This window comes from Phyllostomus discolor, chromosome 3 (assembly GCF_004126475.2).
Source record: "Phyllostomus discolor isolate MPI-MPIP mPhyDis1 chromosome 3, mPhyDis1.pri.v3, whole genome shotgun sequence".
In the NCBI taxonomy this organism is placed as follows: Eukaryota; Metazoa; Chordata; class Mammalia; order Chiroptera; family Phyllostomidae; genus Phyllostomus; species Phyllostomus discolor.
In genome coordinates this window covers 163,746,766-163,768,951 of record NC_040905.2, presented here as the reverse complement: position 1 = coordinate 163,768,951, position 22,186 = coordinate 163,746,766, and the positions used below count along the sequence as shown (strand labels likewise).

The 22,186-nt window shown below is 45.3% G+C and overlaps 1 protein-coding gene across 5 annotated transcripts in view; it reads left to right on the top strand.

The window, feature by feature from the left end:
- Nucleotides 1–588: 588 nt before the first annotated feature.
- Nucleotides 589–22,186, top strand: part of VLDLR (very low density lipoprotein receptor) — a 36,197-nt gene continuing 14,599 nt past the window's right edge. The window contains exons 1-9 of one of the 5 annotated variants that reach the window (XM_028512832.2): nucleotides 589–1,278; nucleotides 12,941–13,060; nucleotides 16,969–17,091; nucleotides 18,469–18,591; nucleotides 20,277–20,648; nucleotides 20,751–20,873; nucleotides 20,960–21,082; nucleotides 21,530–21,649; nucleotides 21,754–21,879. In XM_028512832.2, coding sequence (XP_028368633.1) covers nucleotides 1,197–1,278; nucleotides 12,941–13,060; nucleotides 16,969–17,091; nucleotides 18,469–18,591; nucleotides 20,277–20,648; nucleotides 20,751–20,873; nucleotides 20,960–21,082; nucleotides 21,530–21,649; nucleotides 21,754–21,879 — 1,312 coding nt within the window. In that variant the 5' untranslated portion in view covers nucleotides 589–1,196. Of the gene's footprint in view, nucleotides 1,279–12,940; nucleotides 13,061–16,968; nucleotides 17,092–18,468; nucleotides 18,592–18,898; nucleotides 19,240–20,276; nucleotides 20,649–20,750; nucleotides 20,874–20,959; nucleotides 21,083–21,529; nucleotides 21,650–21,753; nucleotides 21,880–22,186 lie in introns of those variants that run through there. The other 4 variants (XM_028512822.2, XM_036021702.1, XM_036021703.1 and 1 more) reach the window with 4 other exon arrangements.

Genomic DNA, 22,186 nt, shown 5'->3' with positions numbered 1-22,186 from the left:
TCTCTTACAGAGGACAAGCCACAACGCGCGCGCTCTCGCACACACTTAAAGACACATTTAATTTTTTAGCAAAAATGGCATCTCAGCGTGCAATTGAGACAGGCATTCCGAACCCCACATCAGTGCAACCCAAATGTCAGACCCTCTTCTCTCTTCACCACCATCTCGTGGAAAGAGGAGGCCAGAGGAAGATGCTACCTACCAGCCTCACAGTACCAGCCTCTCTTTGGGGCGCAGGAGAGGGTGGTAGAGAGATGCTTGTTGCCCCTGGAAGCTGCAAGTCCCCTCCCGGGGCTGCAAGCCTCTGTTAGTGCGAAGGCGGTAGCAATAGTAGCAATAGTTGCATCAGCGCTAACTGCTGCTGCCGCTGCGGCTGCTGCATTTACTGTTGGCGGCTGCTGCCGGGAGGGTACAGTAAGGACTGTAGGGAGCGCACAGCTCCTGCGGCGGCAGGTTCCCTGGATCAGGAAATTAGGGCAGGCACCGAGGATTGGAGGCGAGGGCTGCGCGTGAGCCAACCAGCGGCCGCCCCGGGCCCCCGTGAGCACCCGGCAGACGCTCGGAGCAGCCGGGCCCCAGGAGCAGTCCGGGTGGCAGCAGCAGCGCCAAGGCCACTCACGCCCTCACACTCACACTCGCACACACACTCACACCCCCCTCGCAGGCACCTGGCTGTCCCGAGCTTGTAAGAGGAGTGCGTCCATGACACCGGGGGCTGAAGCCGCGGCTCCCCTCGCCCAGCCGCCCGCTGACCACTCCCCCTCCTGACCCCTCCTCGCCGCTCTCTCGCTCTTCCAGCCGCTGCCAGTGCTGGTGCTTCCTGCTGGCCCCTATCTCTTCTGTCTTCTTCTCGGTCTCGGCTCCTCACCCCCCCTCTCTCCTTGCCCTTCTCTCCCATACCCTCCCCTCTTTTGCCCTTCCCTCTTCTGCAGCGCCTGCATTATTTTCTGTCCACAGGCTCGGCTTGCACTGCTGCTGCAGCCCGGGGAGGCGGGTGGGTGGGTGGGTGAGTGGGCTGGCAGGTGGGGTGGGGATTGTGCAAGTTGTAGGAGAGGGGGTGTCCTCTACTTCCCCGCTCCCTTTCCCCCTTTTCCTTCCCCTCCTCCTCCCCCCTCCTCTCCCCCTGCCCCCACCTCCTTCCTCCTTTCCGAAAGGCTGGTAACTTGTTGTGCGGCGGCACCATCCAGCCGGGCACCATGGGCACGTCCGCGCGCTGGGCGCTCTGGCTGCTGCTCGCGCTGTGTTGCCCGCGGGGGGAGAGCGACGCCACCGGAGCAGGTGAGTGAGGACTCGCCCCTCCGCGGGCTGCCCAGACCCAGCCGGGGCGCCCGGCGTCCCCAAGGCAGGGTCTCCTTTTGCCCACCCCCTCCTAGGAGGCGCCTCTCAGCTCTCCTCGCCTTCTTTCCCTCCCCACCCTGGTGGCGCCTCTGAGCTGTCAGCGTGGGGTCTATAGGGAGCCGGGCTTGGGGGACAGTGGGGCTCGGGGTGTCCTAAAACCTTGCCTGAACTAGTCTTCATTCCCTTACACTCCCTCCCCCGGAGCCACAGCGTTGCCTCATTTTTCACCCCGCGTGACAGAAGCTGGAGAATGTGGGCTTCTGAGCCATTGAACAATGGTTCTGTCTCCCCAGCCAGGCGGAGTGTTAGCAAGGAGGCAGAGGGCCGGGCGGAGACGTGCGCGGCAGCCCGGGGCGCGCTCCTCGGACTTGAGGGAGGGTGGTGACAGGCCGTGGGTGAGGCTGGGCGTCTGCGGGCACGCTGGCCCGGACGCCGGGCGCCGGGTGCTGTGAGCCGCCCGCCCCCCTGCAGCGGCGGTGAGCAGGGGTGTGAGGGGGTGCTCGTTCGGTGGGCTGCAGCTGGTAGTCTCCGCGGAGCGGCGAGAAGTGCGCAGCCTGGGACTCCCTCGGCGCTGCCGGGCTGTCTCTCTGGAGTTCGGGTTAGAGGACTAGGGAGGCTCGAAATAGAACTCCCTCTAAGTGTTTCTCCTGTCTCCCCTTTGCACCTCTCCCGCCGCATTTGTAAACCTCGTGGGTCTTCCCTACAGCTGAACGGGGGAGGGGAGTGGAACAAAGACTTAATCAGGTTAGTTTGCTGATCCTTGTTCCGGTGAGATTTCCTCGAGAGGAATTGAGCCCTAATCTAGTGATTGTAATTAGCCTTTATTTTAAACAATAGATCAGAAGGAGTCGAGAGCTGGTGTGTGGTGGGAGGGCGCTGGTGACTACTGTGGAGTCCCCAGGGTCTGCCCCACTGGGCCTGGCAGCCCCCGCCCGCAGCCACTCTCCCACTTGGGGCCGCACAACTTTCCTGGGCAAGAGACAGGAAGCCCCTCTAAGAGGATTCGATCAGAATCAGGCAGGTTCCTGAAATGAGCTGGACAGGACATCAATGGGGCTTGCTCGCCAGCTCCAGGGGAGTTAGGACAGAAAGCTGCCCCTGTCCTAAGTACCCATTCCAGAGTCCCTAGCTCCTGGCTGCCTGGTGGTTTAGGAGGCCCGCCTGCGTACAGTCACGTGTCTCCTGAAGTGAGAGCGAACTTTAAATTCTGTGGTCAGGCCGCCTCTCCGGCAATACTTGGTGGTTTTAAGTCTCCGAGAATGCCCCCTGCCCTTTGGCTCTGTTTGTGAAGCTGGGAAGGACTTGTCTGCCCTCTGCGATTGGCTGGCTGCCGGGTCACGTTTAGGTTGGTCACATGGCTCCACAGAAGCCCCAGAAGTGTTATCTTCAAGGGAATGTAAAAGACCCGACTGGCAGAGACCGACTGTTCTCTCAAATGCTTTCGCCTGCCGGGACTGCTCTGAGCGAGTGGCCAGAGTGTCCCGAAGAGGGCCTCTGATGTGTACTCACCCGAGAGCCTGGAAAAGCCCTGCGTCCAAGTTTTCAGACTCCAACATTAACCATTAGTAGATGAGCAGTACTAACTTACTAAACAATTCTTTCAGAAGAGTGCCATGACTTGCATTATACTTTTCACATCATTTCAAAAGACTGAACTATACTAGCATGTACTGATAACTGTCCTACTCACTTCGACTGTAGTTCTCTTTGCTGCATGTAGTTCTTTTAATTTAACACATAGCTTCACATTGAAAGTTAACTTCATCCTATAGAATGACAGGAATGCACCTAAACTGTTGAAAATAGTTGAAGTCATATGTTCACCCTGTATTAGGTAGGTGAGGATCCTTTTGCTCCCCTAAGTCACGAAATATGTCACATGCTGGGAACAGTGGAAACAGAAGCCCTTACAAGACTTAAATTCTTCAAAGGAAAGGAGGCACATCGCCCTGAACTGGATGAAACTTGGGGTCTGCTGAGGCAAGTATTGACCCCAAGGCAATACAGACTGGCTCCTGTCTGGAGCTGAAAGGCCCACGGCATGTAGGCTGACTTGCTGGCCCTGTTCTTCCACACTTGTGGTGCTGTTCTGAAATACTCTAGAATAGGGCAGGTATGTTCTAAGACCCTGGCAAGGAACTTAAAGCAGGCTAACAAGAGAAGTTAAAATTCAGTAGTATAGTACGCCTGATTACAAGATCCCTGGAGTTCTAGGACATTTTCCTCCAGCCTACGTAGTCAAGATTAGGACCTGGGGTGCCATATATTTGTTAAAGCCAAAGCCTAGAAGGACAAAGGTTTTGTGAGAGCTGCTCAGATATGGCTAACAACTAGCAAAAGAGTACACAGAGCTTTGCTTATTGTGGGGGGTGGGCTGGTGAAATGGCAGTACTAACAGACCCGGAGGGCTGGGAGACTGGAGGGCAAGGGGAAAATAAACCTGGCTCATCTTGTAGCACCAAGGGAAGGCATGGCAATGGTTGTAGTTCTCGTTTAGGCTAATGAATAAGCACGTGAGCAGGGCTCTTTTAAGGAGGGCCACCAGGCAAGCCCCTACTGGTCGTGACAGCTTCTTAAAGCCTGGAGCAGCTTTGTTCCCCAAATCACCCCGTGGGCCACTTCATGTGACAGTTAGCTATGCACCTGTCCTGTGTCGTTTTGATTCTTTGTTTTTATTGCTTGAATCCCCAGATATCTAAATCACATACAATGGCCAAGTTCAGTAGAGCTGCCAAATGTTAGGACTATAGTACAATAAAACTGCTTATTTTAATTATGGCAGCCTCCATGCTCAAAAGAAGTGAAGGCCCAAGGCCTTTTTGAAGTGTTTCTGCTTTTTATAAAATTGGATAACCATAAACTCGGTTTCACTTGAGTAGTTTTTATTCTAGAAAAGATGAACAGCAGTCACAAGCCCCTTCTGTTTCAGGAGGAGTATCAAATTGATAAGATGTAACAAGAACTCCTAGAGTAGAGAATGGCCTTAAGATCAAGGGAACACATAGCTCCCAGCCATATGGCTTTGGGTTTCTATCCAAAGAGCAGAAGACTCAGAGCACAGTATAGAGATATCTCATTAAATATCTAGGCCATTTTCTATTTCTCACAGAATGTGACCAAGGCTGTCCTTTTCAATAGAGGGAATAGTGATCAAGTGTAGGCAGTCCCCTGTATGACTTTTGAGTCATAATTAAATTTACTTTGGATGCTGGCCTTTCTTTGGAAAGCCACTTTCACATGCTGGCCTATAAGAAGTTACATGCCTCAGAGGGCTATGATAAGGTCTTTGATGATGCTCATGATAAACGTACCTGCCTTAGGAGAGCTACAGGGGTAAGGCAATACAGCTGCTCTCCAGATGGTTAGTCCATAGCCTCAAAATTGCTTAGGATGTTCCCATCTACTTTAAGTTAATCTCGAGAGTACTTAAGCCACAGCATGGGGATTACATTCAAGGCAAAGAGTCCAAGAATACCTTCTGCAGAGCTGATGGATTAGATGTACCTATTGAGCAGGAGTAAGTGGCCCAGGGACAATTTCTTTGCTCGGCTAATGTGTTTTTAACTAGGAAATCAGAGGATAGCTCTAAGAGGACTTCAAGGCAAACTATGACCAAGCTCTAGGAGAATCTGGCTTTGTAAGTAAAAGTCATCTCAATTTCACTCTCTGTGCATGTTTCAATTTGAGTGAGTATCTCTTTGCTAAGCTCTTCTGTTGGCTGACAATAAAAATTCTAGATGTCACCAATACCACCTATTTAGACCCACTAGATGCACTGAAGCAGCTAAATGAGATGGCAGGTGGTACCTTAGAGTTAGCACACTTTTCCCATCACGTGCAGTTTCCTAAGAAAGCTTGGGCCTGGTGGCTATTTTTGGTTCTAAATTAAGCAAAAGAATGCCTGCTAGGGGTTGAGAGAGTTAGTACAGGTTCTACTGTAAAAAAAGTGTTTTCGTGTCTGCTTAGGAATTCTTTGCCACTTTTTATCTCAGAGATACTACATGGATGGGGGTGGGGGAGCAGGGGAGGCTGGAGAGGTATTCATGGCCTTGTATTTAAGAGATAGTTTTGCAGCCAGAAACTATAAGATGGGACCACTGGCTAGAATGGTTAACCTTGTCACCAACTTGGGTCATCTGGGCTGGCCCTGCTGGCTAGTAGCTTTTCTGCATCTAGAGGTGATGTGGGCAGTGGGGGATGGAGTGGGGCTTGCAAGCTGCCAAGAAAGGGTGGTGACAAAACCTTGGCAAAAGACGACTTTTGCAAGTTCCTTCATGTGTTCTGACTTATTATGCCCCTTAAATCCAACATTTGAAAGTAACTCTATGTATTACAACTTAGTACTTCCCCCAAATACTATGAGTAAATACGGTTTCTATTTCACAAACTGCCTCTAATCTTTAGTTGTCCTAAGAAGAATTCCCAAGATCTGAGTCATTAACCAATCTGTAGGATCCCTTAGTAGGTGGTTTGCTGGTGCTGACCTACTTTGTACGTCTGCTTGAATCCACTTTACCTCTATCTACCGAGCACCCACCATATGGCATATGGCACAGGCATGGGGACACTGTGACCAGGTGGTTGGTCCCTTCCTTCCTGGCATTTACTCTAGTGATGAAGTCAACCCAGGAAATTAGTGATCCAAAGACAGCCTGGAGGAGAAGCACTGGGTAGGAATGAGCAGGTCCAGTGCTTTAGACTCAGTCATAAAAGAGGCTGACAGCTGCTGAGGATTGCTGGAGTTCCCATGTGCTAGCTGGTTGCAGCTTAGGAAGCCCCCCTCCCCAAATCACCAAGAGCTTAGACTCTAATGTGACAAAGCCAGAAACTTCCATCTCTGCAGATGATCTTACAAAGGTGATTTGATGCAAGCACGATGGATTGCTGCCAACATTACCAATGAGCGCTCAGACATGTCTGAAGTAAAATCTGGGTTCCCTGCTTCAAATTTCTAACTTCACCAGTCAGCCACTGCTAACTTTTCCTGTGTGTCAACCTCTCTCATCGCATGGAAATGGGGCTGATATACCCACGTTGACACACCATTCTGACAGATAAGTGTGGAAAAGACTCTATTAAATTATAAAGTGCCCAAAGATGAGGGAAAGTACCCTCATAGGCACAGGGAGCCTTCATAACCTAGATTCTATCAAAGAACTCTAGCTAGTGAAACAACTGATCACACTTGGTTTCAAGTTCAGAAGAGCTGGGGAGAATACTTGGAAAGAGTCTATAGACCAGCTTTATTAGTGAACCAACAACACAACTAATACATCCACGAATGCTCACTAGTGACAAAAGAATCTTTAGATGTCAAACACCAGGTCCCAAATTGAAAAGATAAATTCCAGGCCCCACGTTAGGGGATCTCCATTTGTAGATGGGAACAGGGAGGTGAGAGCATGTCAGTACATGACAGCTGTGTGACAGGCACAGGAGACGATGGAAAGCAGCCAGACCACACCTAACTGGTTAAGAAAGGAATTGAGGGCCTCATTCAAGGGGTGATTTCTGAGTCCACTCCTGGTAGGTAAGGAACAGGGGTAACACAAACAAAGGAAGACAAAGCAACAGTGAGTGCCCAGGCCTGGGGAAGTGAGTGGGGCCTCTTGGTGTAGCCTGAGCAGATGGCAGGTGGTAACTAATAGGGAAAAATCAGGAGGAATCGGTAGTGAACTGGATTCAATTCTAAAGTCAGTGGGAAGCCTGGACATGATACCATCCTTGGCACTTCAGGCCATTCCAGGCTGCTTGAATCACCATCTTGATTTGGACGCAGAATGTGACAGCCTTTGGGTGACAGACAGGAGACAAATTTAGATCAAGTTAGAGATGAGGTCTTGGACAGGGCAGGGCTTGATGGCAAAATGTCAGGGGAAAAGAATCTGGACTCATTTTTGGACTGCTGATTTAGAGCAAGTGATGGGGCCAATCAGTGATGGGACACAGGAGAGGGAAGACAGATTTTAGAAGAACCTCTTCACAGTGCATGCTGGTTAAGGCATCTGGATAAATTTGTCCTACCTAATGGGCACAAAGGCTTTACATCAGGTTGTCACCCTCATGTACATTGTACGACTGGCTTGTATCAGTGATGTCTATCCAGTGATGGGCCTGAGGGCTTATGGGGTAGATATATGGGGTTGGACTATATATCCCAACCCTGAAAATGGAGTAGTCACATCTACAGTAGGTACAGTCTTAGCCTCCTACCCTTCCTGCAGTGGTTTCAATGTGTGGTCAGGGACCAGCAGTGACAGCATCACCTGGGAATTTATTACAAATGCAAGTGTGGACCCCACCCTAGACCCATTGGATCAGAGTTTCTGGAGGCTAGGGCCCAGCATTGCATTTTATATCCTCCAGGGGATTCTGCTGTGAATGAGAGCTTGAGAACTATCCACAGGAGTTCGAATAACTTCAAGAATATCATGAAGTCCTCCGCTCTGACTTGACCGATGTGCCCTAGATAAGAACACCAAGCCCTGCAGTCCTTCTAGGAAAAGACCCACTGAGAATACTCTAGCAGCATTTTTAAAAATTAAAATAGGGATGGGAGAAAGGGCTCTAGCTCAACAATAAAGTTGTGTTAGGATCATGTCATTATGACAAGTAAAAGACTTCCTAATTATGGATTAATTTAAGTTGACTCTACTGCCAAATTATAAGTCAACAGAATATTCTAGGAGGATGTAGTCCTGAGTCAGGTGCTCTAATTTGTATGCAAGCTTAGTACACACAGTATTTGGAGCCTTAGTACACACAGTACACACAGTGTCAACTGCTCAGGTTGAAATTCTAGTTCTTCCCAGAGTGATCTCAGGCATATACTTTACTTCCCTTTTCCGAATAGGCTTCCTGATACATAAAAGCATAATAGTGACACTGACCGTGTAGGATTAAGAAGAAAATGAATTAAGAGACTGAAGTCTTGGTGTAGTGTTTGGCTAACAAATAAAAGAAGTTCTTTGTGGTTCTTAAGATCATCTCAATTCAATGTAAATGGAAAAATTATGACAAATGAATTGTAAGATTCACTTATTTCAGCGAATCAGAAGGGTTAACCTAGTATTTAACAGTTTTTAGTTGGCCCCCACCTGTGCTTCAGAGACTGACTTTAAGGCCCTGTTGCTTAGTTCCTGTCACTAACCTTCCCTGTGGGAAAACTCTGCTGACTAGGATATCTGCTGGTCTAAAAGCAAGTTTTCACCTATGAATAGAAAGATTGACATTAAAGTGCCAAGCAGAAATGAGTCCTACTAAAAATAAATGCCCTTGGCAGCCCCAGCAGTGCCAAAACAAATGGACGAGAGAAATTGCAGTAGCTGGTAATACCCGAGTGCCCAAGCTGTGAGAAGGGGTGTGAGAGATTTGAAGTCTTGCCTTGCCAGTCCCAGCAGTGTGGCAGCATGAGCCCCTGTGAGTAGCCTGAAGTTCATGTCTGAGCCTGATACTCAGAAACATCTCTATATTCTAGGCATGCCTATTGGACACTCCTGCAAAGGTGCCACTCGGAGCCCTATAGGGAAATTTGTAGTCCACAGTGAAGGCTTGGTATTTATTGTAAGGTCTATGCAGTTTTTACTAAAGCTTACATATTGTTCTTCCATGCAACCCTTGCAGGGACAATTAGACAATGGCAGGCTGACTTCTATTTGCATTAAAAAACCTGAGTTTCTTGGAGCCAGCGACCTGCCAACATGTCTGGGTAGCAGCGTTAACTGTTTAGGTAAGCAAGGCTCCTGGGATATGGGCGCCTTGAAGTAAGTTTGCATAGTGTAATTCCACCTGTGTAAGTGACAGTGTAAGTGAGTAATCCTCAACATCTCTGGGCCTTCATTCGTTACAGATTTAAATAGCCACGTGTGTGACTAGGTACAAGTGACATACCACCCCGTGACTCAAAGGGGCTGGGGTATTCATTCTGTATGTCAGAGCCGGAAGGACACTGAGACCCAGTCCAATGGTTTGACTTATTAAAGCACTAGAACCCTTTTGATAGTCTTACTATCAAAATTTGGAGTTTTGACAGAACTCTAAGTCAAAAGAAAGCCTTCCTGCTTCAGACAAAGGTAGAACACCCAGGTTCTCACCGTCATGCCTTTCCTTCCACTTCAACCACCCCTTTGGTCAGAAGGCATTCCCGTGAAACCCTATGAGACCCACTAAAAATCACAGTTACTCCAACTTTTCAACTTTCAGGGAAGGGTAGGCTCTGGACTATATAGGGTGGGGCAAAAGGGGGTTTACAGTTATTTGTGTGGAAAATAATCCAATAATTAATAAATAATAAGACAAGTACAAACTGTGTTTTGTGTACTTACAACTGTAAACCTACTTTTCCCCACCCTGTAGAGTGCCTACCTCCTCTCCTTCTCAGGTTACTTTCTGAGGTATCATTGGCTTTAGCTGAGCCTAAGAGTGAAAAGAACCTCGGGTATAGAAGATGTCAAGCTCAATACTGAGCTGAAGACTTAACTGTCAGGGATGGAAATAGACTACAGCCCCACTAGCCTATAATCCCTAAAGCTTTGGAAACCAAAAGCTTCTTAACTCCTGTGGTGCTTTCAGTTCTCTTCTAGCCCACGCAGCAGAGTTAAATACCAGAGAGAGGCATGAGGGTGGAATCTCTTTGAAACTTGGACAGAAAACACACACAGCGTTGTGGTCGGGTGGCCAAGGTCAGCACTGGACTCCGTGTATGAGCTCTGCCACTCGGCATGATGCAGGCAGTTAGCAGAACCAGGGAACACCTTATGCCTGGTGACAGTCTCTGGAAACAAAAGTACTTAGGGAACGAAGAGACATGGCCACATGCTTAAGCTCTCTCCTTGCCTTACTCTCTAAACGGTCCTTTATAGAGCCTTCTAGCCTTACCCACCCACACCGCATCTCACTCCGTGTTTAAATAAGCAGGGGGACATTTAGGAGCATACTCTGCTTCTAACACCGTGTCCCTTCTTCTTAGTGGAGAGGCGTGTGAGTCTTGGTAAAACAGCTTCCTGACAGTCAGGCAGAAGCAGGGGTGAAGGGGGGAATGTCTCAGATAAGAAAAAGTAGAACTTAAACTCCTTTTCACCTTAGGCTATTGGAATAAACATGAAGAAAATGCTTACGTTTGCCCTGAGCCCACTCAACATCGACACTTGAAGCAGCATTGATGAAATTTCAGTGTCATTTGTTACTGTGGATGGCTTGTATGTTATGACTACATTCAGAGACCCTCCTTAAGGGGACAATGGCCTTAGGGTATTATGTGTCTATTTAACCCCAGGACAGTTTGAGTGTGTATAACATAGGTAGCTTCCAGGTTACTCATGTTTAAGGAGGTTTCCCAGGTACCAAACCCTGAAGTGGAAAACCATCATTTGACACCTGTCTGATTATATGGCTATATTTGGACAGTGGAGATATCAACGTCAATGCTTTTGTCTCATTCTGACTAAACAACCTTTGGTAAATAAAACCTTTAAAAAAATTCGGACCTTTCAGTCTACATAGTGTCCTAACTGTCACCTGACTGTTCTTTACAAGTATCAGGATATATTTATATCTGTGTGCTCTGACTATAGATTGTTCTTTTTCTATTTTTCAAATAAAGTAGAAAGAGTACTCAAGTAGATTCTTATCACTCCACAGCCCTCAATCGTAGTGGTGATATAGAACCACAGCCAATGGCCCCGGGGACAGGTACCCCAGCACTCAGCATACTGAAAATATATAGAGTACAGGTGGCAAGCACAAGGCCCATGGGCTGAATCAGGCCTTCCACCTTGTTTTATCTGGCCCAGCACCTTGTTTCTACCCAGTGGCAGCACTGAGTTCTCATTTAACTGTTAAGAAGTAGTTACATTTAGATAGTCCTAAAACTGGCCATTACATTTGGCCCTTTGAAGGCAACCTCGAGGCTGATGTCCCCGGTGAAAATGAGTTTGACACCCCTGGACTAGACTGAAGTGGGCAGCAGCCTGGTATTTCATATTTGGTTTAGCAGTATAAAAACTAGCAGGTGGTGCTCCCTGACAGCAACCTCTCCTGTTTTCCCTTCTACATCCCTAGTATCTTATCCCAATTAAATATTTGTGGGATGAATGAATAGTATGAAATATATGTAGGAAATGCAGTCGAATCATACTGCTCTGTGCCTGGGTCCTAGCTTAACTAGACTCTTGAGCAGAGTGATACATACAGGTTTTAAACTAATACATTTAGTATCTAAGAAGATAACCACACCCATATGGTAAACTTAACTTAGACCCAATTTTAATCTCCCTGGGAGTTTGCCACAAAGCATAGAATCCTCCCAGACAGAAGAGAGTAGCTGAGAGTAGAGAGGCCAACTAGAGTATTGTGTACATAACACAAGAGTTCCAGTCTGTGCCTGTCACTGTAGCATCTGTTCCCCTGCCAGCATGTCACAGCTGCGGATGCTGAAAGGTGGCAGGAAATCGGAAGGCTCTCTGCTTGGAAGGTCTCCTTCCCTAAGTAATCTGCAGGAACTATATGGCTCCTCTGGGCTTCTCGAATATTTGCAGTATATTTGCATTAAGCAATCAGATCTTTGCCTTTTATCTCAGAGGTCATGTTCTCCAGAAGGAGAGGCCTTCTATGTCAGGAAACACCTGGATGTTAGCTGTCCTGTGCCAGGCAAAAACAGCAACAATAACAACAACAGCAAAAACTAAGTGCCTTACTCACAAGAATTTGTTCATGTGATTGTGTGAGTTAAATATCCATACATTGAGCTTAGGAAAACTGATGTTCAGAGAAATAGAGTCCAAGTCTGTGGCTCTGCCTTACTTTGCTCTTCTCCCATCACTAAATTAAAAATGATCTCCATTTGTCTCTTAACTGTACTTTCTTGATGCTTTTTATCTTATCTTGGAGCTGTTTTGTAAACACGTCTTTCTGCAATCAGACCTCGAGTTCTAAGACGAGGAACCATGGTATTAAACCTCTATGTCTCCCCTCTCCTTGCTGCCCCTTCTAAATCCCCTTCGCTTTGCTTAGAATAGGAGCATTATTTGTGAATAATAGTATGGAACATGAACTAGAAATGCCATTGAAATGCTAGGATTTGGCTCTGTGATTGTAGCCACAACAGTGACTTTTAAACAAGTGAGAAAAATGAGTCTGGAGACAGGTGAAAATGCCCCTGTGTTCCCTGGTCAGCCTAGGTTCCTTCTATCTTGCTCTGGTCGTGTTGGCCTAAGATCACTATTTCAGCTACCACGCCCAGTTTTCAGGACTAAAGGGAACAAACACAGGATCCCCTGTCCCTTTGAGGATATTTCCTAGAAGTTGTATCTACCAATCCTGCTTACATTGCACTAGCCAGAATTTATCCCCATGGCTATTCCTCACTGTGAGAGAGGCTGGGAAATCTAGTCTTACCTAGATGGTGTGTGTCCCGCTAAGAGCTCAGTTATGGCCAGTCACAGCCCCAAGACCCACCTAGCTCTGCCCCATAGAATGTGTTAGCCTCCCCAGTCTGCAGCTGTCCCTCTCAGAGGACCTCTATCCAAAGGTTTTGGGTAAACATGCATCTCTAACTTACTCCCTTCTATCCCAGGCTTAGCTAAGTGTTCCCTCCTAATTTTAGGAAGAAAAGCCAAATGTGAACTTTCCCAATTCCAGTGCACAAATGGCCGCTGTATCACACTGTTGTGGAAATGTGATGGAGACGAAGACTGTGCTGATGGCAGTGACGAAAAGAACTGTGGTGAGTAGAGTCTGACAGTCTCACTTGTCACCTCCCTAGGACCTATGCATTTTATTGACAAATAATGATGTTATCTTAGTTTCTACAAATGTGTCAAGATTTTGAAAATAGAATCTACTCCTAAGACTTCCTTTGGACCAGAGTCCAAAGATTTGGTACTCCCCGGTCTAGAGAAACATAATTGAATGGTTGACCTGGGGTTATCAACTTGAGTACAGGAGTTCCTTTCAAATGACAGGACCTGGTTTATCTCAGGTCAGGCAAACATTTGGCAAATGAAGCTAGGAGAAGGGAGGGGAGGACGAGAAGTGGAGATAGACAGAAGAAGACTGCTTAGAAAAGACTTTCTTAAATTCTCAAACAGCTCTGATCCCTCTTGCCCCCACAGAAGAAAACCGTGAACAGTAAAAAATCCCCTAAAATTTCAGGGGGTTAATTAACTCCTGGCACAGAAACTGCAAGCCAGCACAGATCAAAGACCAGATAAGAATTCTTTTTTTAATTCTCTGCCTACAATAGATGCTAATTCTAAACATTAGACGGGGTGGAAGATGTCTCTCCCAAGATAATGGGGATATACCATCATACGCATTGATCAGCATCTATCAAAAGATCACTGTGAGAAATGTCTGTTTATGCGGTCTGTATAACCTCTTGTGGAGCCAGAATAGCTGAGAACTGCATGTTCTATGTAGGTACCTTGAATGAATGCTGGAGTTTGCTTTATGGCCCCTTTGTTCTATGTTGTAAAAATCCTGAAACAAAGTTGTATGTGAATGCCAGGAAGAACACTGTCATCTGCCTTTGAAAAGATGTTATGCAGAGCTGTCCACTCACTATATAAGCTAGAAACAGAGAAGAACAGCTTAATGTAGATTTTATCACTGACATCTTCTTATGCCATTACCATATTTTGACATGTATAATGCACACCCATGGTATAGTACTGCCCATGTATAATGCACATCCCTGCTTTTCCCTCAACAATTTTGGGGGGAAAGTGTGCATTATACTCAGTAAAATATGGGTACCTGCTTCTTCAGGCACCATTACTATAATGTTACCATGTAAACACCGTGGCCCGCTGCCCTATGCTCAGGCTCTTGCAGCAACACCATGGATGTGTTCGGCCCATGTGAGGGTTAGTAGCTCATCTGGAAGCATAGGAAGCCCCTTCTACAGTCTCAGGGAAGAAACTCCTCTCCCGTCTGAAGACAAAAATAGTTCTGCTGTACAACGCTTTTCTATCATTTGCATTCTAACACTAAGATTTTTATCTGCTCTATAAGACATGAAGTTTCATGCTATTTCTGGGTTACCTAGGAAATAGCATTCCCTCACTAAATGTCCCACCGGCAGGACCCCACTTTTGGCAACTGTTCTCTTGGTGTGGGTAGCAATTCTTCCTCTAGTCTAAGCTTATTGGTTTGTCAAAACCCATTGTTTTTTCTTATAAAAAATAATTATTTTCTTCATGTTTGGGAAGTGTTTTACCATCTGACTAACTCTGTAATGGTAAGTCAGCTAAAAGCTGACAATGCACTAAAAATTTGAAAGGGACCACTTCAAGTGAGGGGTGTCAACTAGGTACAACTCTCAGAGGGTCCTAAACAAGAGGGCCCTTCTGGTTTAGCCTCTGATATTGTAAAAGGGGAGACAGCAATTCGAATCAATTTCTGGTAGAAACTAACATGGGTCATCTTATGGGTCATCATTGGCTTTTCCTAAAATAGTCTTTGCGTAAATGACTTCTAGACACATGGCAGGAGGGTTTGGAAGAGGCAAGGAGGAACATGTGTATACAGTTGAGATCATGAAAGGGGAAAAATTAAATATTTCTTGACCAGACTTTGCTCTGCCTCTCAGGTATGAAAGCAGAGAAGGAAAGTGGCGGCATTGCTCAGAGAAGCTCTGAATGCTTATTTTGGAGTGTTCTGAAGAGAAAAGCTACACAATTACTTGAAACTTATAACACCACTTTCCTATTCTTCACATCCAACATTTTTTTGCCATTTTTTATATTAATTGTTGTTCAAGTACAGTTTTCTGCCTTTTATTCCCATCCCAATGTCCAACATCTTGATATTGAACTTGGTTACAGTTTCAGCCAGGCTCTATCGTTCAAGCCTGCCAGCTAGCATATTTAGTCAACTTCAGCTTGGATTCCACAAGCCTAGTGTTCCTATTGGTCCCAGTAACTCATTCTTTTGTATTAGGCTGAGCTGATTCATCAGCAACTTGTATACCCTAAGCATGTAACTCTCTTCCCCTGTGGTGCATCTATACTTCTATCTATCTCAAGGCCCAGTTCAAATAGTCTTCAGTTGCCCTCCCAGTCTATGCTCAGAATGGAGAGAGATGAACTCAAGTGATGTGTCTGTCCCTATTTGTCTTTTGCTCAAACACTTTGTAACACAGCCCATCTTTCCTATTCCTGCCATATTTTATACTTTTTAAAGTCATGCAGTTTCTTTACAACCAACCATCCCTTACTCCCTCTTTCACAACTTCTGAAGAATATCACAGGTTAAATTACAGTAACTGGCCCTGCAAAACCCCCAACCCCCAACTACATGCTCAAGAGAACATGGCCTTGGGTGTCATTTAAATGTTAACACTGGGGTTTCAGTATTTCAATGATTTTAGAAACAGGAGAATCAAAGAGCTAATGTGACCTTTCTGGTTTCCTTGGCTACACAATTCAAGGAGAGAAATAAGACTTTTCAGATCATCATAATTCACCATGCTGAGTTCTAGAAATAGACTTCAATCACTGTCTCCCCCCTTTACAGTATCAGAGGCTCAGTTAGAGGGACCCTCTCATTCCGGATGCAGAGAGTTGTACCTAGTTGAAACCCCTCATTGAAGTGATCCCTTTCAAATTTTGAGCACATTGTCAGCTTTTAGTTGACTTACCATTACAGAATATTTGTTAGAGAAGGATGTTTTAAACTAGAAACTCAGAACATATGCAAACGTGGATAAGGAAGAATATAGTCTGAGAAAAATGAGCCTATCATAGCCTATGTGGCTACTTTTTAAGACTCTTCTTAACCCTCTGACTTCCTCCTGGGTAGGGTGACCATGTTGCCTGTTTACTTAGGACAGTCCTGGCTTTTGCTTATCCTCCTGGTGCAATTAACAGTATCTCTTTCTCCTGGGATTGTTCTAATATGGACAAGTTGTATGGTCACCCTAATTATAAGAGTAAAGGCCTGCCCTGGTAAGAATTAGTAGCAGAATTGACACCTTGCAGGCTCATTGAACTCCAGCAGTCAGTTCTGGATATTGTAAGCTTCCATAGTAGCACCGATCAATGTGAACTGGTTGATGTTAGCCCACTCTGGATTCTAAACATGACCTGTCCTACACTTGCATTCAAGCTCCGTCTATTTCTTACTGGGTGGGTTCCCCTGCACCAATAGATCTGTAGGGGTGACAGTATTCAGTCCTGGGACTTCTCCTATCTCTACACTAAACCTATGTATTGTTAAGATATGTCTCAGAGCAGTTATACTATGACCCAGTCATAGGATGAAATGTTTGACTATTAAAGTTATAAAGAACTTGAATGAGTTGGAAGAAATGCAGGAAGAGAATGAAACTATCACTTAGTCTTAACATTATTAAACAGACAAGATGTAAGCAATCCCTGGGTTGTAACATAGTGGGAAACCTTTGTCTTACCATGTCTTCAGTATCCAGCAAGTCTCTCAAATGAGCACCTTTCTTCTCTGGGAAGGATGGGCACTTTTCTAAGGTTCTGCTGGAGATCGGAAGTTCTGTGCTCATGGAACCAGCTTTATTTTGTAAATCAAACATATTAAAATACAGTTTTACCCCTGATGGAAATATAGGGCCCTTGGGTAAGTGACTTCAACTTTAACCTCACAAATACACTTTTGTAGTGAAGAAGACATGTGCCGAGTCTGACTTTGTGTGCAACAATGGCCAGTGTGTCCCCAGCCGATGGCAGTGCGATGGGGATCCTGACTGCGAAGATGGTTCTGATGAAAGCCCAGAACAGTGCCGTGAGTGCGACTTGCTCTAGACTTGAACCTTTCCAAGCTGTTCTGTGTCTCACAGCTCTAAGTGTTGTTGGATCCAATACTTGGTGTTAGTTTCCTCTGACTCCCTTAAAGTAGGCTAGCTGACTCCAGAGTCATTCAAGTCATTAACAGTGGACCAGTGTCCTTTAAAGAATGCTCTCCTTAGTCTAACAAGACTGACATTCTCTTGGGTAGCTTCACTATTGAATATTTAAGACTGAAGCCAGCAGATTTCATTAAGAACTCCTTGACTAGGTGCATAGATTTCCAATGTTTGATAATGATGAACCTGAGCAGATGGTACCCTGGTCCTGGAAGCCAAGTCAAGATGTGAGGGCCCCTGGTAGGCCAAATACAAGATTTTGGATGCACAGCTTCTTATGTTATAAAAAAAATCTATTTCTGAAGAGGTAAAGTAGCCAGAAGTAGGGTGATATAGTGATTTTGAACAAACTTGTAACCTTAAATTATTCAGTTCTATAGCTTATGGCTTGTTCTTAAATAAGAAATTTCAGTTATTCACATGTATCTCTGTGTTCTTAGGCTGACATTCAGGAAGGAGTCTATGAGATGATAGAAGAGGATGATTTGGGTTTATTTGAATGTCAGGTGAAGACAGACTTGGAGTTCATTTTCAGGCAGTGGAGACCTGTTTAAGTACTAAGGGTGGAGTACTAATGAACAAATTTTTGGTCTGGGAAGTGGCTACAAAAGGAAATCAAACAAAAAGGGAAATAAATGTGTTTTATCAATTTCCTAGGCAAGAAGTGAGGGTCATTAATAACAATATTGGTCGAGGCAGGTGAGCTACCACAGGTAAAGACAGGTTACACAAAATTCAGCCCCAAGTATTAGTAGAGGATAACCCAGTAAAAAGTCAAAATTTACAGGATGTTCCTATTTCACAAAATGTAAATCTAAAAGAGGTTGTGAAGAAGGCCTGTAGAAGAATCTAGAAGGAAGACTTCATGGGTGTTAGACCATCTGGCCTTTAATTAAGTTAGGATTAGGTACCTGGGTGTGCCACTTGATATCCAGCAGATAATAATGGTCAAGGAGGAGGCCAGACAATAAACCTAACTATGCCAAGTAAAACAAAAGCCAGAATTGAGCACACCATAGAACCTTGAAGGAGAAACACAGTCAAGGCTCTCAGGTGCACTGCCAGGTAGCATAGGTTGGCATGGCTTCTAAGCAATGGAGCTGGCAAAGGATCTACCCAGGCTTCAAGTAGTAAGTCGAATTTCACCAGTATGCCAGGCCACTGAGTTACAGGTGTACCACTTCCATGCAGCACAGGAGCAGCACCTTTGCACTGATGAGTCTGGAGGCTCTTTTGAGACTGTATATCATCAACAGATATGAGAACATGCCGCACAAATGAAATCAGCTGTGGCGCCTATTCTACTCAGTGTATCCCAGAGTCCTGGAGATGTGATGGTGAAAATGATTGTGACAGTGGAGAAGATGAAGAAAACTGTGGTAAGAAGACCAGTGTTGAGTGGCTTATCCCAAAGACCCCTTTGCTCAAAGAAGGGTGGGCAGGGGAAGCTAACTTAAGCATGAAGATGCAGTTACATTGACTCGCTTTTCAGTGACTTCACTATCTGCTCAGCTACTTGTCCTTCCTAACTGCCCTGAAAGTCCAAAAGAAGTTCACGTGGTAATTGGCCACTGCTTGCTTTGGTGTTTCCTCTAGACAAATAGAAATAAAAAGGTAAGTCACTCAAGGCACGCACATTTAGACGCGGCTCAGTGGAACGCCAAGTGTGCAGGCTTTCGTCTCTCTCAAGACTTCATGGGCCTTCCTCACTCAATGCCAGAAAGGGAGCAGGGCCAGCAAACATATTCCTAAGTCTAAACTGGATCTTCTTATTGAAATAAATTACTTGAATATCATATAAGCATTTCTTAGCCCCCGAACCAGATTCTGTTTTAACCCTTCCAGAAAGCCAACTGGCACAGAAGTATTAATTAACATCCTGCTAGCAGATACCCGAAAAAAACTCTACCTAACCAGTGGTACCTTTGTCTTCTGTCACAGTTTCTACCTGTAAAAGCCAACTCTGTTTTCCTACCCTTTTGTGCTTCTGTTCTTGGAAAACGTGTAATAAATGCTACAGGTTAAAGGTGAGGCCCTGGGAAAATCTCTAGGTTGAACAAACATTGTTTAGAGTGCTCTTTCAAGCTACCGCCCTTTTTATAGGGCCTCTGTAACTCCAGCTTCCTGGGAGCACATTCCTCCTGATGTGGTGTACAAGTGAGCTGAGGATATTTGTAGTGAAACAAGCCTCGTGTGTAAAAATTACCTTCTGACGTCAGTGCCACTGCACCTAGTCCAATGAGTTTCGGTGTTTAATCCTAGAATTGAGCTTTATGTATTGGTAAGCTTTGGAGCTGCCAAGTGTTTCCCTCTTAAATCTAGACTTTGCTTCCCAAGAGAGTTGTAGTCTCTACCCTAATTACCACCAAATTGTGACCTTAATTCGTTTGGCCGGAATTTGAATTGAAGTACAAACTGGCTTATCTTTGACTCTGACTAGTTTATCATTATTAGCATACCTGGCTGCTAGATTGGGATTCTAGCCCTCCAAGTGACTTTCTAAAACTTCTAAGTATTTCAAACCTGTTATTTCTGATCCTCACTGGAAGGATCTAAAGAGAAGGAGCCGTGTATGTGATATGACATAATGGCTTCTTTTTGATGATAGTGCCATAGCGCTCATTTTGAATATATATTGAATATATATTGCCTGAATACCTGATGCATGATAGTCTTAGCTAATGATACAGTCTGGTCTGATTAGTGCTATGTCCATGAATAGATAACTCAGTCTCTGCCTTCCAGAATGAAATCCCCTGTTTAAGTTATTGATCACTTCCTATAAGAGTCTATTGTGACTTTTGTTTCAAAATAATTTCTGTTCTTCAACTCTTTTCTTGGTCTTTTATTTCTGTTTTTATTTGAGTGTTCCTGCATCTTTTAAATGGCAAGACTCTTCTATTGCTATGGGAACTTGGATATTGATATAATTGCACTTTAGCTTTTAACTTAAGCTAGAAAGTTAGGATTCATGATCAGAGATCTGCAGGTTAGATTTTGGGACAAATGTCTTAAAAGGGCCAGTCCTGATACACTTTCAACGGGGCATCCTCTCTCTCAATAGGCAACATAACATGTAGCTCCAATGAGTTCACGTGCTCCAGTGGCCGCTGCATCTCCCAGAATTTTGTATGCAATGGCCAGGACGACTGTAATGATGGCAGCGATGAGCTCAACTGTGCCCCACCGTCCTGTGGTGCCCATGAGTTCCAGTGCAGCGCCTCCTCCTGCATCCCCATCAGCTGGGTGTGTGACGATGATGCGGACTGCTCAGACCAGTCTGATGAGTCCCTGGAACAGTGTGGCCGCCAGCCAGCGATCCACACCAAGTGCCCAGCCAGCGAGATCCAGTGTGGCTCCGGCGAGTGCATCCACAAGAAGTGGCGATGTGATGGAGATCCTGACTGCAAGGATGGCAGCGACGAGGTCAACTGTCGTAAGTAGCACCCTTATCACTAGGACATGTATGATTCTCTTCCATGTATCCACTGGGGACTGGCTGGCTGGCTCTGTTCCACAGTGTCCCCTGCCTTTGTAGCTTCTCGAACCTGCCGACCTGACCAGTTTGAATGTGAGGATGGTAGCTGCATCCACGGCAGCAGGCAGTGTAATGGAATCCGAGACTGTGTTGATGGCTCTGATGAAGTCAACTGCAAAAATGGTAAGGGCCTCTTCTTGTGGGTTTGTCAAGGGATCACTCTGATCAGACCCACTCATGGAATCTCCCTTCTGTGTTTCTCTTTGTAGTCAATCACTGCTTGGGCCCTGGAAAGTTCAAGTGCAGAAGCGGGGAATGCATAGATATCACTAAAGTATGTAACCAGGAGCAGGACTGCAGGGACTGGAGTGACGAGCCCCTGAAAGAATGTCGTAAGTGAAAGGGTTGCTTAGGGACAGAGTTGGGGAGGTTAGTTAGATCTAGCATGGCTAATGCTGTTTGGGCCTCATACAGTGTCTGGTTAAACTACTTTTAATGAACTAAGTTCAACTGTTGGACTTACAAGTGAATTTTTATGACTTAAAAGTCCAACCAGTGACAAATTAGTTCATGATTTACCTCCTTAAAGATAAATGATCAGTAATAGAGAAACTTGACCAAATCCTGCTTAGCCAACTGGCCAAGGAGATGGGGTCTATTATTCCCCAAGAACACTCTAAGATGATATCTATAAGACAAATTACTAGATCTTGGAGAAATCATAGGTTTGATAAGACTAACTAGATAAGTTATCACAGATAACCTGGATTTTAAATGTTAATAGGGCAAATACCAATTTGAAAAAGTTGTCAAGTAGCTCAACTACATTTTTATTTCAGATGTAAATGAATGCTTGGTTAATAATGGTGGATGTTCCCATATCTGCAGAGACCTAGTAATAGGCTACGAATGTGACTGTGCAGCCGGGTTTGAACTGATAGATAGGAAAACCTGTGGAGGTGAGTCAAAGAAGAGAACCTGAGCCCTGGGGGTGATGGGGAAGGACCGTGTATCTCTGAAGGTTATTTAGTAACAGCAAGGCTAATTTTGATTTCCCTCCTAGATATTGACGAATGCCAAAATCCAGGAATCTGCAGCCAAATTTGTATCAACTTAAAAGGCGGTTACAAGTGTGAATGTAGTCGTGGCTATCAAATGGATCTTGCCACTGGCGTGTGCAAGGCAGTAGGTAAATGGACTTGGACTGGTGTTGCTCTGGTACCTTTACGAGTAAGTGCTTGTAAAAGGTACAGCCAATGACTACAGCAGTCAAACTAAATATGAAATTTAAATAGTACTTGAGTGTGATGCTACTAATCAGTGCAGTATAATAGGTTAAATAGAGATCATTTCCCCAGACTCCTGCCTTGGTCATTTCCTTTTGTACGTGATACCATGAATACCTACCAGGTTTGCTTAGTTTCTGCTTCCAAAACTTGACTGCAATTCAAATAAGTAACTTACTTATCACCAGCCTATGTTGAACGCTGAGACCT